General features: G+C 37.6%; 1 protein-coding gene across 6 annotated transcripts in view; it reads left to right on the forward strand.

The window, feature by feature from the left end:
* Positions 1 to 13170, forward strand: part of RBKS (ribokinase) — a 110081-nt gene that overhangs the window by 48681 nt on the left and 48230 nt on the right. For 4 of the 6 annotated variants that reach the window (XM_036903568.2, XM_036903572.2, XM_036903569.2 and 1 more), the window contains exons 4-6: positions 71 to 133; positions 2634 to 2798; positions 10767 to 10858. In XM_036903568.2, the coding sequence (XP_036759463.2) occupies positions 71 to 133; positions 2634 to 2798; positions 10767 to 10858 (320 nt within the window). The remainder of the gene's footprint in view (positions 1 to 70; positions 134 to 2633; positions 2799 to 10766; positions 10859 to 13170) is intronic. The other 2 variants (XM_036903571.2, XM_057497321.1) reach the window with 1 other exon arrangement.

Below are 13170 nucleotides of genomic sequence, written 5' to 3' on the forward strand. Positions count from 1 at the left end.
TTGAAATTGTTAAAATAGATTATCCATGCCAGGCTATATATATGTGATTGTAATTTCTTTTTTCTTTTAGAATTTACATATCAGACTAAAGATGCTGCGACAGGAACTGCTTCTATAATTGTCAATAGTGAAGGTATGTGCTTCGCATATTGGAGTGTCATCTCATAAAACAGCTCCTGTCCAGAACTGGAGCAGAAGCATCAATTTTTTCCCTAATCCTATGGTTCTCTTACCATACCTACCACTCTAAGGCCTAAATGAAATCCGGTAACATCCCATTACCCTTAGCATGAACTCAGAATAGATACTTGTCTTTAAAAGCAGTTAAGTATTCATCTGTCATTTCAGTTACACTAGGTAAATGTAAATAGGTGCAAAAGTAAGTTGATGAATCATATTTATAGAATATTTACTGAGCAAATGGCAGCAACTAATTACTTCCAACTTATCATTAGTGTTCAATTTTATCTACTCTTTAAACAGCAGTCAAATCTCAAAAGTCTGTATATACAACTATGTCTGTCGCAAGGCCTTGCAATAACTGAAATATTTATCTTTAAAAACAGTAACTTTCCTTTACCCTCTAAGTTTTCATAATTTCTTCCAACTGTTTTAAGTTTAAAAACATCTATGTAAGATTCTTAAAATCAGAATTAATATCTGAAAGATCAACCATTTCATGGGGTACCTAAGACAGAACTTAGTCACTGTGGGCAGTAAGTGTGCATTGTGTTAAATTAAGCTTTGTTACAATATGTCTTTTATTTATATAATACAGTTTCACAAGGTCATTTCTCACATAAAGTATTTTTAGCTCTACTTTAATGATCCCAAAGCTACAATAAAACAACAACAAAATGTATTCCACTCAAAGAGAGTAGATAAAAGTTTTCATGGTAATAGGCATTCTGTGTTCATTACTTTAATCTTCATCTGAATTTATTATTGCTGCCAATCCTTGTCTTCAATCTCTCTTTTGTGTTATGGGGCTATCTTCAAGCTCTGTTTCTTCCTTATCTGTGTAACAAATATGGCATTTTCCACACAAAGATATAATTTAATATTGTGTATCTGAGTGCCTATTATATGGTAGACTTTGTCTGGGCAATACCCTCAAAAGTATAGATTGAGTATAGACAGAGAAAGGGCAGTCAGCTCCTTTGAAAGCAAGGTAAAGGAAGGAGTTCAGCTTTGACAGGTAACTTTGAGGCATGAATGAGCTAACCACATGGCAATGTCCACCAGACAGCTGTAGTCTTGGGCTTGTTTCTCATCAGCCAAGGCCAGGCCAGAAATACAGATCTGGAGTTGGCAGCACAGAAGCAGCAGGTTGACTCTACCTGACGAAGGAGGTCACTGAAGGAGAAAAGGGAAGAGGAATGCTGTCTTCCAGTGTGTGGCTATTTTGAATTTTTCCAGTACTAAAGTTGGGTTTATACTGAACCATCCCCACTTTATTAAGTCTTCCCTGTGGCCAACAAACACATCTGTGGCAAGATGATAGGCTAGCATGTGCTTTGTGTTCAGAGGTCATTTTAGGTCATGTCTATACAAGATCAACATGAGCAGCCTGGAACACAAAGCAAAGACACGAGTGCTGCAACTCATCCCTCCGGATCAGTGCTGTGCAGCAGAGATATAATGCAAGCCAGGTATCTAATTTTAAATTTTCTATTAGCCACAATTTAAAAAGTAAAGAGAAACAGATAAAATTTATCTTAACATATTCACTTATATCTAGAATATCATCCTTCTAATATGTAATATAAATATTCTTAAAATTTACTGAGATATTTTACCTTCTTTGTTTTGTACTCAGCCTTTGAAATCTGCTATGTATTGTACCAGTAAAGCCCATCTTAATTTTGACTAGACATATTTCAAGTGCTCAATAGCCACATGTGACTTGTGCTCATGACTATCATATTGGACAGCACAGCCCTTAAGAGTTCACCTGATGGATAAAATGCACCACCACCCTTCCCTCACTTAGGTGGGATTGTAGAGAGGAGGTCCAAGTGATAAGTTTATAAGATTCCTTAGTCCTGCTTCTGTCTGGTCTGGTACTGTATAGGTCAAATATCCGTCTCTCCACCTTAAGTTATCTAGTACAATTTTCCATCTGTTAGATTCTATAAAATGTGTTTTGATTTATAAGGTCACTTTGCAGAATACCCTAGGGGATACACACAAGCTGATTGTATACCACAGAGTATTAGCTTTTAGCATTAGGCAAGTTTATTCCTATTTATACTCATCATTATGACATCTGTCATTTAGGATTCAGAATCTTTACCACATACATTGTACCAGCCATTTCCCACAGAAGAAACTGTAAAGTATGTTATGTATCATTTCTCAGCTAATAGTCTTTGTATGTAAGAATACTGAAAAGGAAATCTTTTTTTAAGATTTTGCTCAAAATGATCAGAATACTATGAATCTTACAGAGTTAGTGTAATAGAAGATACACTAGGATTACAAAACTCAATCTGAATGGTCTAGGAATAGTAAAACTAACATTACAAAACATTTTGTATAACAACTTTGTGAGGGTGACTGTAACTTTGTAAAATATCATTGCTTGGCTTTGCTTGTGATTTTTAATATAAATATGTAGAAATTCTTTATAGGCCAGAATATCATCGTTATAGTGGCTGGAGCAAATTTACTTTTGAATACTCAAGACCTGAGGGAAGCAGCCAGCGCCATTGGCAGAGCCAAAGTAATGATCTGCCAGCTAGAAGTAACTCCAACGACTTCTTTAGAAGCCCTGACAATGGCCCACAGCAATGGAGGTAAATTCACATATTTGTCACTCTTTCTATAAAAGCTTTTACCACTATCTTAATGAAAGTTCACCTTTCAAGTTAAGCAAAGCCATACTTTTTCTGTAGTAAAATAAGCTTTCTACCATCTGTGAGATTCACTGTCTTCCTGTAGTTCTCGATAACATTAGAAAACCTTACAAACAGGGCAAAAATAACATGAGTAGCATTTCTGATAGCCCACAATATAAATCTTCAATATAGTGAGCAGAAATGATACAACAAATAATACAGTACAAATAGAACCTCTGAAGCAGCCCATTGTCCACGATACATTCCCAAGTAGTAGAACGATTTCCTTTCTGAAAAGCAAAGGTTATAATAAGCTGCATGTCATGTGTAGTCACTGCCCAGATACATTTTGATAAACATCTCTAAGAACTGAAGATTAGTTCCTGCTCATATTTTGTAAAACTTTTACCATCTTTTCTATAAACAACAAAAAACGATTTAAGTGTGAAACTTTCTATTTGTTAGTGTCTTTTCAACAGGTCTTTTGTTTTGTTTGCCCTTTGATCTTGCAAATTTTCCAACATACAGAAGCAAGCAGAATTGTAGCATGAACCCATCATCAGCTTCAGCAGTTACCAGCCTGTGGCTGACCTTGATCCAGCTGTTCTTCCACCCACGCCCTGTCTTGAACTCCCAGCGAATAACGAACTTTTTAAAAATCTGGATAGTTTCTTCCTGTTTGCTTCTTTTTCACCACTGACTAGTGGGAAAAGCATCTTAACTTTCCAGATACAACTTTATCATCAAGGTACAAAACTTAAAAAAAAAAGAAAAGAACAGTAAGTGTGTGTGTGTGTGTTTGTATAAGTGATTTCTCCCAAAGGGCATAGCATTCTACAAAGCAATAAATGGAGAATAAGTTACTGAAATAATTTTGTGGAGAATTTTAAAATGTATGTCCTGATTTAACAAATTTTCCTCTTGGCAAAAACAACATGCCGTGGCAAATTTTCACTGACATTTAATGTGTTTTTAATGGACTCGAAGCTGTCAGAAAGAATTCTAAGCCAAAACCCATTTGGTTAAATTTTCTCAGGGTGTCATAGATAAAGTCAGATGCGTATGGTAAGCATTCTTTGCACTGCACTCATCTTAAATGGCTGATGAGAATACAGCCTGCCACTTCATTCATGCTCCTGTCTTCCCTTATATATGTCAAAGCATATTCACATGTATGACTTTCTCTTTTTTTCCTACCATCCCTTGCTCCTCAGCGTTCACTGTTTCCTCTGTCCTAGTGTACTTACCTATTACTTACTCAGCTTGCAGAAGAGAGAAAGACACAGCAGCCACACTTGAGGAGCTAACCTTCCACAGGTGAGGCTAGAGTTATCTGAATGGACAGGCAACCTGACCTCGGCTGTCATTTGGGGTGGGGGCCAGACATGCTTCCTCCACCACCTCTGGCAGTTCTTCCAGTGGAGAAGCTGGAGGACCTGGGGCATCGGGCACAGGCAGGGCAGGTGATGGTGGGCCAAAGACTATGTAGCCTACTTCACATTTTTACTACAAGCCAGCATGCTTAAGTATTAACTCTGCATGATCTTCCTTATATAGGAGTATTAAAGTATTGTATTTATATGTATGTTGCAGCTTATAAAGCACTTTCACATAAGTCTGGTCCTCAGAAAAACCTTATGACAAAGATACGGCAGGCATTGTTCTCCCAGATTGTAGGTGAGCAGACAGACTCAGAGAGGTTAAGTAATTAGCTCAACCCAAGGTCAGTGTAGAAAACCAGGATTTCAGACTCCAAGACCCAACCTGTGTCCTTGACCACGCTTTTTAAATAGCAACTGCCACAACCCATTGATTTCAAGGAACTGAGCCTTATGAAGAGTATCTAGAAAAGTAAAATCCATTAGTTGTAATACTGTCCAATATGTAGCCTCAGCTTTGAGTGGTTCTGCTGCTCACGTCACAGAGGTGAAACTAGAATGTTTTCAGCAATGTGTCCCACCCCCATGAAACACACACACACACAGACACACACACATACACACACACACACACACTTCTCTGTCCAGAATTCAGCTGGTGCCCATTTGGTAGTTACCAGCCAGAAGCAACATGGATTCTGTATACTGTGTGTGTGTGTGTGTGTATGTGTGTGTGTGTGTGTGTGTGTGTGTGTGTGTGTGTGTGTGTGTGTGTGTGTGTATTCAGTGTAGCCATTCTCACATGAGAGAAGCGTGGTACAATGAAAGTGACTGCTTTGGGAGTCATGGAATATGACTTTGAATTCAGAATCACTCACTCAGCAAATGGCAGACTTCATACAAGTCAGGCAGTCCTTGCTCTGGGCCTCAGAGTTCTCACAGTTTTTTAATGTCATGATGTGAGCAGACAAAACTTAAATCAGTATTATTCCACCTACAAAAAGGATGGTAAAATCATCATTATCATCTGTGGGTTTATTATCACAGCACCCTTATCTGTATTATTTATAAGTAGTGAAGTTCAAATGAAACACATCATATAACTAGATTATATATTAGTTGTTAAAATACAGAGGAAAAAGACCCCACCCTCCATCTTTGAATACACTGTGTAAGAAATCTGTCTTGACCAAAATGAAAGGATTAGTTTTAAACAGCACCTGCAGCATCAAACATGAAGCAGTAGCCTCCTTACATGCCCTTCCTCTCTAGGTCATGATGCCGTGAGGTAGGCCCATGGGCAGAGCTGCTCCTACAGCTGCTGGTGACAAAAGTATGCATGTTGGTTCTGTTCTTTATATCCATTTCAAGGCAAATGGAATATTACAGGAACAATTATAAATAACTGTGATTGTAAGATCACCAAGATTAAATTCTAAGTAGGATACAAAATATCTTTTAATGCCACTTTCATCCTTTTCCATTTGGCAAACAAACCTTCTTGGCTGGCTACCTTGAGTTCCACAATAGCGTTGTCCAGCACACAGCCGAAGCTTTGAGTATTCGTGCTGCTCAGGTCACAGAAAAGAACCCCTGGAGTGAGAGATGGCCAAGCAGTGTTTTGGTTACCTCAGCCTTCCTTTTGGGTTCTCTATTTAGGATGATTTTCTTCCCCTGTTTCTTAAGCTAGTTATCAGGACCCTCTTTGCTGTCCAGCCCCTGCCTCCCATGGGGACATCATTAAGAGCTTCCACCTCATTTTCCTGTCTTTGTGCCTGTACCTCACCAGTTCCTCACTGCCATTATTGTGCCGGCCACTGACATGCTGTTAAGACAACCAGGAGTTTAGTCCTCCTTACATTGTGATGAATAATAATTACTGTTGGGTGCTATCAGTCACCTCTAGAGCTCCATGTCACTCCATGGGATATCCTATGTTCTCTAGCTTTGCATGGTTCCAGAATGACATCATTTCTTTTCCCATCTTTTCCATTACAACTTTGCATTCCTCTTTGATTAATCACATTCTACCAATTCTTCATTTTTTTCCCCATCTTGGTAAAATACTTTACTTTATGGCATTTTCACTTTTCCCCTAAACTCAGTTACCAGTAAGACTCTAAGCCTATGTATCCAGTTACTATTGGTAAGAAAGCTTTCCCTCCGTAAAATACAGGCAAGTAAGATCTGAATGATTTTTATACAACATTTATGGTCAAATTAAATTGTAGAATTCCTCATTCCAGCAATTGTTGCTTAAAATTCAATGTGACTGTTTCTTTACAATTTGTTTTTATTGTGAAAAACTTCAAATATTTATGGGTATGTAGAGAATAGTATGGTAAATCCACCTGTGCTATCATTTAGCTTGAACAATTATCAACACATGGCCAATCTTGTTCCAGCTACACCCCAGCTCATTTCTCCCCACCCTCAACTGTGAATCTGGATTATTTTGAAGGAAAATCCAGAAATTATTTCATTCACAGTATACTTGTTTTTTGATGTAAGATATTATATATGTTTTATGAATGATGTCTTTGCATGGTGTACAGCAGACAATCTGTGGTCAGATTTATTCCCATCACCTTTTATAACTAATCACTTATTAATTTAGTGAGTACCTCTTAGACTTTTTTCTCATCTATGTAACTGTACAAATGTAAATACACATGTAGTTATGTTTTAATTGTTTTGTTAAAAAAAGGGATCATACAATAGGTTTTATTACAAAACTGCCCTTTTTTTTTTACTAATAAATAAATGATAAAAATTCTTCTGTGACAAAACAGATCTGCTTCATTCTTTCTAACAGCAGAGTACCTCACTGGATGTATATGTCATAATTTTTTTAAGCAGTCCTCTCCGAGATACTTGGGTTTCTTTCTTGTTTTGTTTCATTTTTTTCTGTTAAAACCAGAGTTGAGTGGACAGCACTGTCATCACCTTATGTTTGCATGCATAGGTATTTCTGTCGGATAGGTTTAGAAAAGGAATTGCTAGGTCAGAGATCTTTTGCGATAAAAGGGAACATTTGTAAGAATGACTATCCTGTTGTTCCATACTGGTAGCTTGCTCTTGCCTGTGCCCAAATGCTCCCAGGTGCAGATCTGAAGATCATACTAGTGGAGCAGTGGTGTTGCTATTTAATGTTTGAGGAAAATAGGGAACAATATATTTGTTCTGAAAATCTAAAAAGCAAATAGGTGTGTTGGAATGCTGGGCAATGAGGGCTTTTATGCATAACTGACATCTCAGAGACCTTGCACAAGCAGGAAAACCAATGAGAGAGAATGTTGCCAGGCTACAAACTCCAATAGAAGGCAGAATAGATGGGTGGACAGGTGGGGGTATCAGGCTGGAAAGGACAATATAATAACAGTAATAATCCCTTACATTGATACACACTTTACAGTTTACACAGGGCTTTTCCATCCACTTTCTAATTTAAGCTACAGAATAACCCTGTGTAAAAATATATATGCCAAAAATATACTGTAGAATTTCTGTGGGTGGACATTCTGGATTCTAAAACAATGAAAATGTGAGAAGAATGTTAGCCTATAAACCACAAGATCCACTGACCAACCAAAATGTTCAGACCAAGGACGGTACAGAAGCAAACTAGATAGTCTCACCAGGCAGAAGCAGTGGACAGTCTCCATTAGCCACATGCTGATTAGCATCTCCCCTAGAATGTGCAATAGATCAGTGCCAAGATAGCTACGAAAGAGCATTTGGAGAACTTGTAAATGGGTACATTCCCTGATCTTACCCCAAGAGTTTCTGATTCAGGGGGCTTGAGGTGGATCCCAGAAATCATGCATTTTAACAAGCTCCCCTAGTGACGCTGAGGTACAACCAAGTTTGTGAACCACTGTTCTAGAAGAGTCTCTGACAGTGGCAGCTAGAGTATTTTACTCTATAGTCTGTAGTAAACTGGAGTTACAAAACACGTGAGCTGGTAAACCTGAAGAGAGGAAAGGAAGACCAACCCATCCAGTTGGGTACTCTGATGTTCTGACAAAGGGGGAGCTTCCTGTGAATGTAATTTCTAAAGACTTCTAAAAATATATATTTACCAAGTTCCACACCAAAGGCTACTTTAAAATATTTTGAATTGGGATTAGGGGCTTGGGGCTTGCGTTGCTATGAACAGAGTCCTGGCCAAAAGAGGCAACTATTTTAGAGACAGCCAAATCCTGGACTCCCCAGGTAGGGACCCAGCTTAACAGTGTCCCGGTATATGCCTAGACTGTGACTTCATTTCTCTGGGACTCTTCATTCTCTGAAAAATGCACTTCTTTTGACATGTAATGGCTGTAACATTCTCATTTTCCCTGTTTCCACCATCCCATCCATTCCTCTGCTATAGTCTCCTGGTCTGAGCTAGCTCTCAGTCTCTGATTAAATTTCTCCTCCTATCTCAATTTTTCCTTTACATTCCCAGATTGCTCACAGTAGCCAAGAATGTAAGCTTTTGTATAAGTGCATATGTTTGCATAAGTAATCATGATATATTTAGAACACATATATAGGTGTTCAAAATACATATATGTACATGAACTTTCTAGTTACTGGTCTTATCAGGGAAATGTTGAGATCTTCATTATTTCTTTTCCATCATCTCTTTTTTCTTTCCTGGAAAATGGATTTATGAATGAGCCTTCCAACTAAGCATTTAAAGTAACCCACAAAAATGTTTACCAGCCTGAATGTTCACATTCATACATGTCCTTTCATGTCACATTTAAAATTTTCTTTAATATTCTTCCCTTGGCCATAACTTTGTGATCACCTTGGTTGTAAATACTGATGCTTGCTCTTGAAGCTGAAATGTTAAAAAGTGAAAACTAGAGCAAATGGAAACAAGGAGTTGGTTCAAACTATACTGCAAAGCTATAGTAATCAAAACAGCATGGTACAGGCACAAAAACAGACACACAGATCAATGGAATAGAATACAGAGCCCAGAAATAAGCCCACACATATATGGTCAAATAATCTATGACAAAGGAGGCAAGAATATACAGTAGGTAAAAGAGTCTCTTCAATAAGTGGTGCTGGGAAAACTGGACAGCTATATGCAAAAGAATGAAACTGGACCCCTCTCTTACACCATACACAAAAATAAAATCAAAATGGCTTAAACACTTGAATGTAAAACCTGAAACCATAAGACTCCTAGAAGAAAACACAGGCAGTAAGTTCTCTGACAGCAGTCTTAGCAATGTTTTTGCAAAAAATGTTGCTCAATCTCCTCAAGCAAGGCAACAAAAGTTAAAATAAACAAATGGAATTACATCAAGCTAAAAGCTTTTGCATAGTAAAGGAAACCATCAACAAAATGAAAAGCCAACATTTGCAAATCATACATCCAATAAGGGGTTAAAATCCAAAATATATAAAGAACTTACACAACTTAATATAAAGAAAATTTTAAATGGGCAGAGGACTTGAATAGACATTTTTTCCAAAGAAAATATACAAATGGCCAACAGGCACAAGAAAACATGCTCAATATCACTAATCTTCAGAGAAATGCAAACCAAAACCACAATGAGATATAACTTCACACCAGTCAGATTAGGTACTATCAAAAAGAGAAAAAACAACAAGTATTAGCAAGAATGTGGAAAAAGGAACACTATCCACTGTTGGTTGTACAATGTAAATCAGTGCAGCCACGATGGAAAATAGCATGGAGTTCCTCAAAAAATTAAAAATAAGAGTGACCATATGGTCCAACAGTTCTACACTAGGTATTTATCCAAAGAGAACAAAAACACTAACTCAGAAAGGTATGTGCAGCCTCATGTTCACTGCAGCATTATTTACAGTAGCCAAGATAGGCAACCTAAGTCCCTCAATGGGTGAATAGATAAAGAAGCTATGGTATATATACACAATGGAATATTGCTCAGCCATAAAAAGAATGAAACCTTCCCATTTGCAACAACGTGGATGGACCTAGAGCATATTATGCTAAGTGAAATAAGTCAGACAGAAAATAAGCACCATATGATTTCACTTATATGTGGAACCTAAAAAAATAAATAAAACAGAAACAGACTAGTTGGTACAAGAAAGAACCTGCTGGTTACCAGAGTGAGGAGGGGCTTGGGGGGCAGGTGAAATGGGTGAAGGGGATTAAGAGGTACAAACATCTGATTATAAAATAAGTAAGTTATAATAATGTAATGTACAGCATAGGGGATATAGTCAATATTATAATAATTAACTGCATGGTGACATACAGTAACTAGACTTATTGTGGGGATCATTTTGTAATGTACAAAAATACCAAATCACTATGGTATACATCTGAAATTAATAGGATATTGTATGTCAGTTATACTTCAATTTTAAAAAAAGAGTTGGTAGTAACCTATGATGGAGATTGGAATTTCAGACTTTTCTGTATCTGTATCTAAGGTGATTTTTAATCTTAGGGGGAAAATGGTTACACTTGGAGATTTCCCTTACTGAATGTCTGTAATGCACCATGTTAAAAATGATAACCACTGATTTTTCCATTCCTTTGTAGTGAAAACATTGTTCAATCCAGCCCCTGCCATTGCTGACCTGGACCCCCGGTTCTACACCCTCTCAGATGTGTTCTGCTGCAATGAAAGTGAGGTGAGGTTGGAAGGTTTGTTTATCGCATGAGAACCAAAGACTTTAATGTAAGCAAATGAAAAGGCAAGAATAACCATGTCAGTTTGATTGCATGCGAATCCTTGGGCCCAGTGAAAACAGATTTTTCAGTTGACTGGGGTCATGGAGAAAAGGAAATTAGTGAGTCCAAGATTTAAAAAAAAGGATTCCCTGAGCCATCTCCATAATCTGGCACTTATCAAACCACAGCTAATTTTAGTTTTCCTTCCTCCTCTCAATTATTGATGTTTTGTTTCCTTTTTTAATTATTTTGTTTTTATGGCCCAATTAGGATTTGAGTTGCAAGATTTAGCAAATAAAAATATAGGATGCACAGTTAATTTTGAATTTCAGATAAACAAGTAATATACTATAAAATTATTTGTTGTTTATCTGAAATTCAAGTTTAACTGGGCATCCTGTATTTTATCTAGCAACCCTAATTAATATACAACCCCAGGAGCCTTTCCTCATTCTAATGTGAAGATTGTAACTACATTGGGATACAGACATAGGTTCTCCATTGAGGCCATGGGAAATACCTCAGGGGCCACTCCCTTAGCAGGGCACCCACCAGTCAATCTCAGTGCCATAATGTATAGACCTGAATAAAATATTGATCAATATATTCATGTTCTGCCATTCATTTGAAGATTTTAGGAAGAAAATTTCAATATTCTCCCTTTTGTAGTCCACACAGTCTTAGAAATGAGCTCTCTCCTAACACTGGGAGGTAGGACATGGTATAAAATGAAAACATGCAGAAAGAGAAAGTTATTAATGACCAATAATAGTAATTTTCCATTTGGTTTGAAGGCTGAATGAAGGTTTCTAGGATTTCCTGACTTGCCTTTTTGTTAAGATTTCTCAGAACACAAAGTAAACAAGAAAGAAGACTGCCACAAGGAAACTAATTTTAACAAATCACAATAGGTTTTGCAATATATTTGAGCAGTAATCATGGCCAGGCATTGTGCTAGGAAAAAGGAATTGTGGGAGATAGTGACCATTTCACCGAGAGGTTATATTACCCTCAGCTGCCAAACTGGCTTAGATTTCCCCGCTGGGAGCTCTGTATTTATTCTTCAAAATTCATCACAGCTCAGATGACTTGTTCAGTACTTCTATCTTCTCATTAAATCACTAGTCCTGTGAGGACAGGGGCACCTGCCTTATAAATTATTGTATCCTCAATGGCTATCCTTATGTGTGTAGTTATCTATTGCTGAATAATAAATTATTCCAAAAGTTTGGCATCTCATAACAATAATTATTTATTAACCCTCACAGTTTCTGTGTACCAGGAACTAAGGGCACAGCACAGCTTGTCTCTCCTCCACAATATCTGGGTTCTGAAAGACTAAGAGGCCAAGGGCTGGAATCATCTAAAGTCTACTTCACTCACATGCTTGCTATATGATGCTGGCTCTTGACCAGAACACTTACACATGGCCTCTTTTTATGGCCTGGGCTTCCTTACAACATGGAAGCTGGTTCCAAGATCCAGTATCAAGAAAGAGAGAGGGAAATAGAGAGAGACAGAGAGAACAGGAGAACCAGGCAGAAGACATGTTGGCTTTTATGACTTAGCAATGGAAGTTACACAGTATCTCTTCTGGCCCATTGTATTGATTAAGGCAGAAAAGACCACCTTGGTAAGCCACCTCTCAGTAGATGATTGTCACTATCAGAATGTGGAAAGAGAATGTATTATGTGGTATATATGAATACAGTTATCTTTGGAAATTACCATCTGTTATTCTGTATCTGCTACATAGTTGGCATATAGTAAATGTTTAATGAATAAATAAATGAACTAACAAATGAACAAATTTGCCTTAAAGAAAACTGATAACAAATGAACAAACTCTGGTCTTTAAGAAAATTGACCTCTAAAACTTAATAGAAAAAAAAAAAACTTGAAAAGTTTAATGTCTTATGGATGGCTTCTAATAATAATAAGGTAAATTCATGCTTTAAGACAATCCCTCTGCTCCACACACAAACCACTGATATAGAAATAGAAAAAGAGAAAAGGGAAAGATACTCACAAGATCAAAAACAAGGTAACTCCACCAACCAAGAGTGGAACAGAACCACAGAGCATTCAGCCTGGGTGGGCTATACTCAGTCCCACAAGCAGACATAGGCGGTAGGAAATTTTCCTCCTACGGGTAATGGCACTAAAAGTGTGCCGCTCAGGAGAGCTTGGGGCAGTGCCCACTGCTAGAAACCAGAGATGCTGGACTAGGCTCCCCTGCTAATGAAAAAAGGTGGAGGAAGCTGCTACACTT

This window comes from Manis pentadactyla, chromosome 2 (genome assembly GCF_030020395.1).
Source record: "Manis pentadactyla isolate mManPen7 chromosome 2, mManPen7.hap1, whole genome shotgun sequence".
NCBI classification, from domain to species: Eukaryota; Metazoa; Chordata; class Mammalia; order Pholidota; family Manidae; genus Manis; species Manis pentadactyla.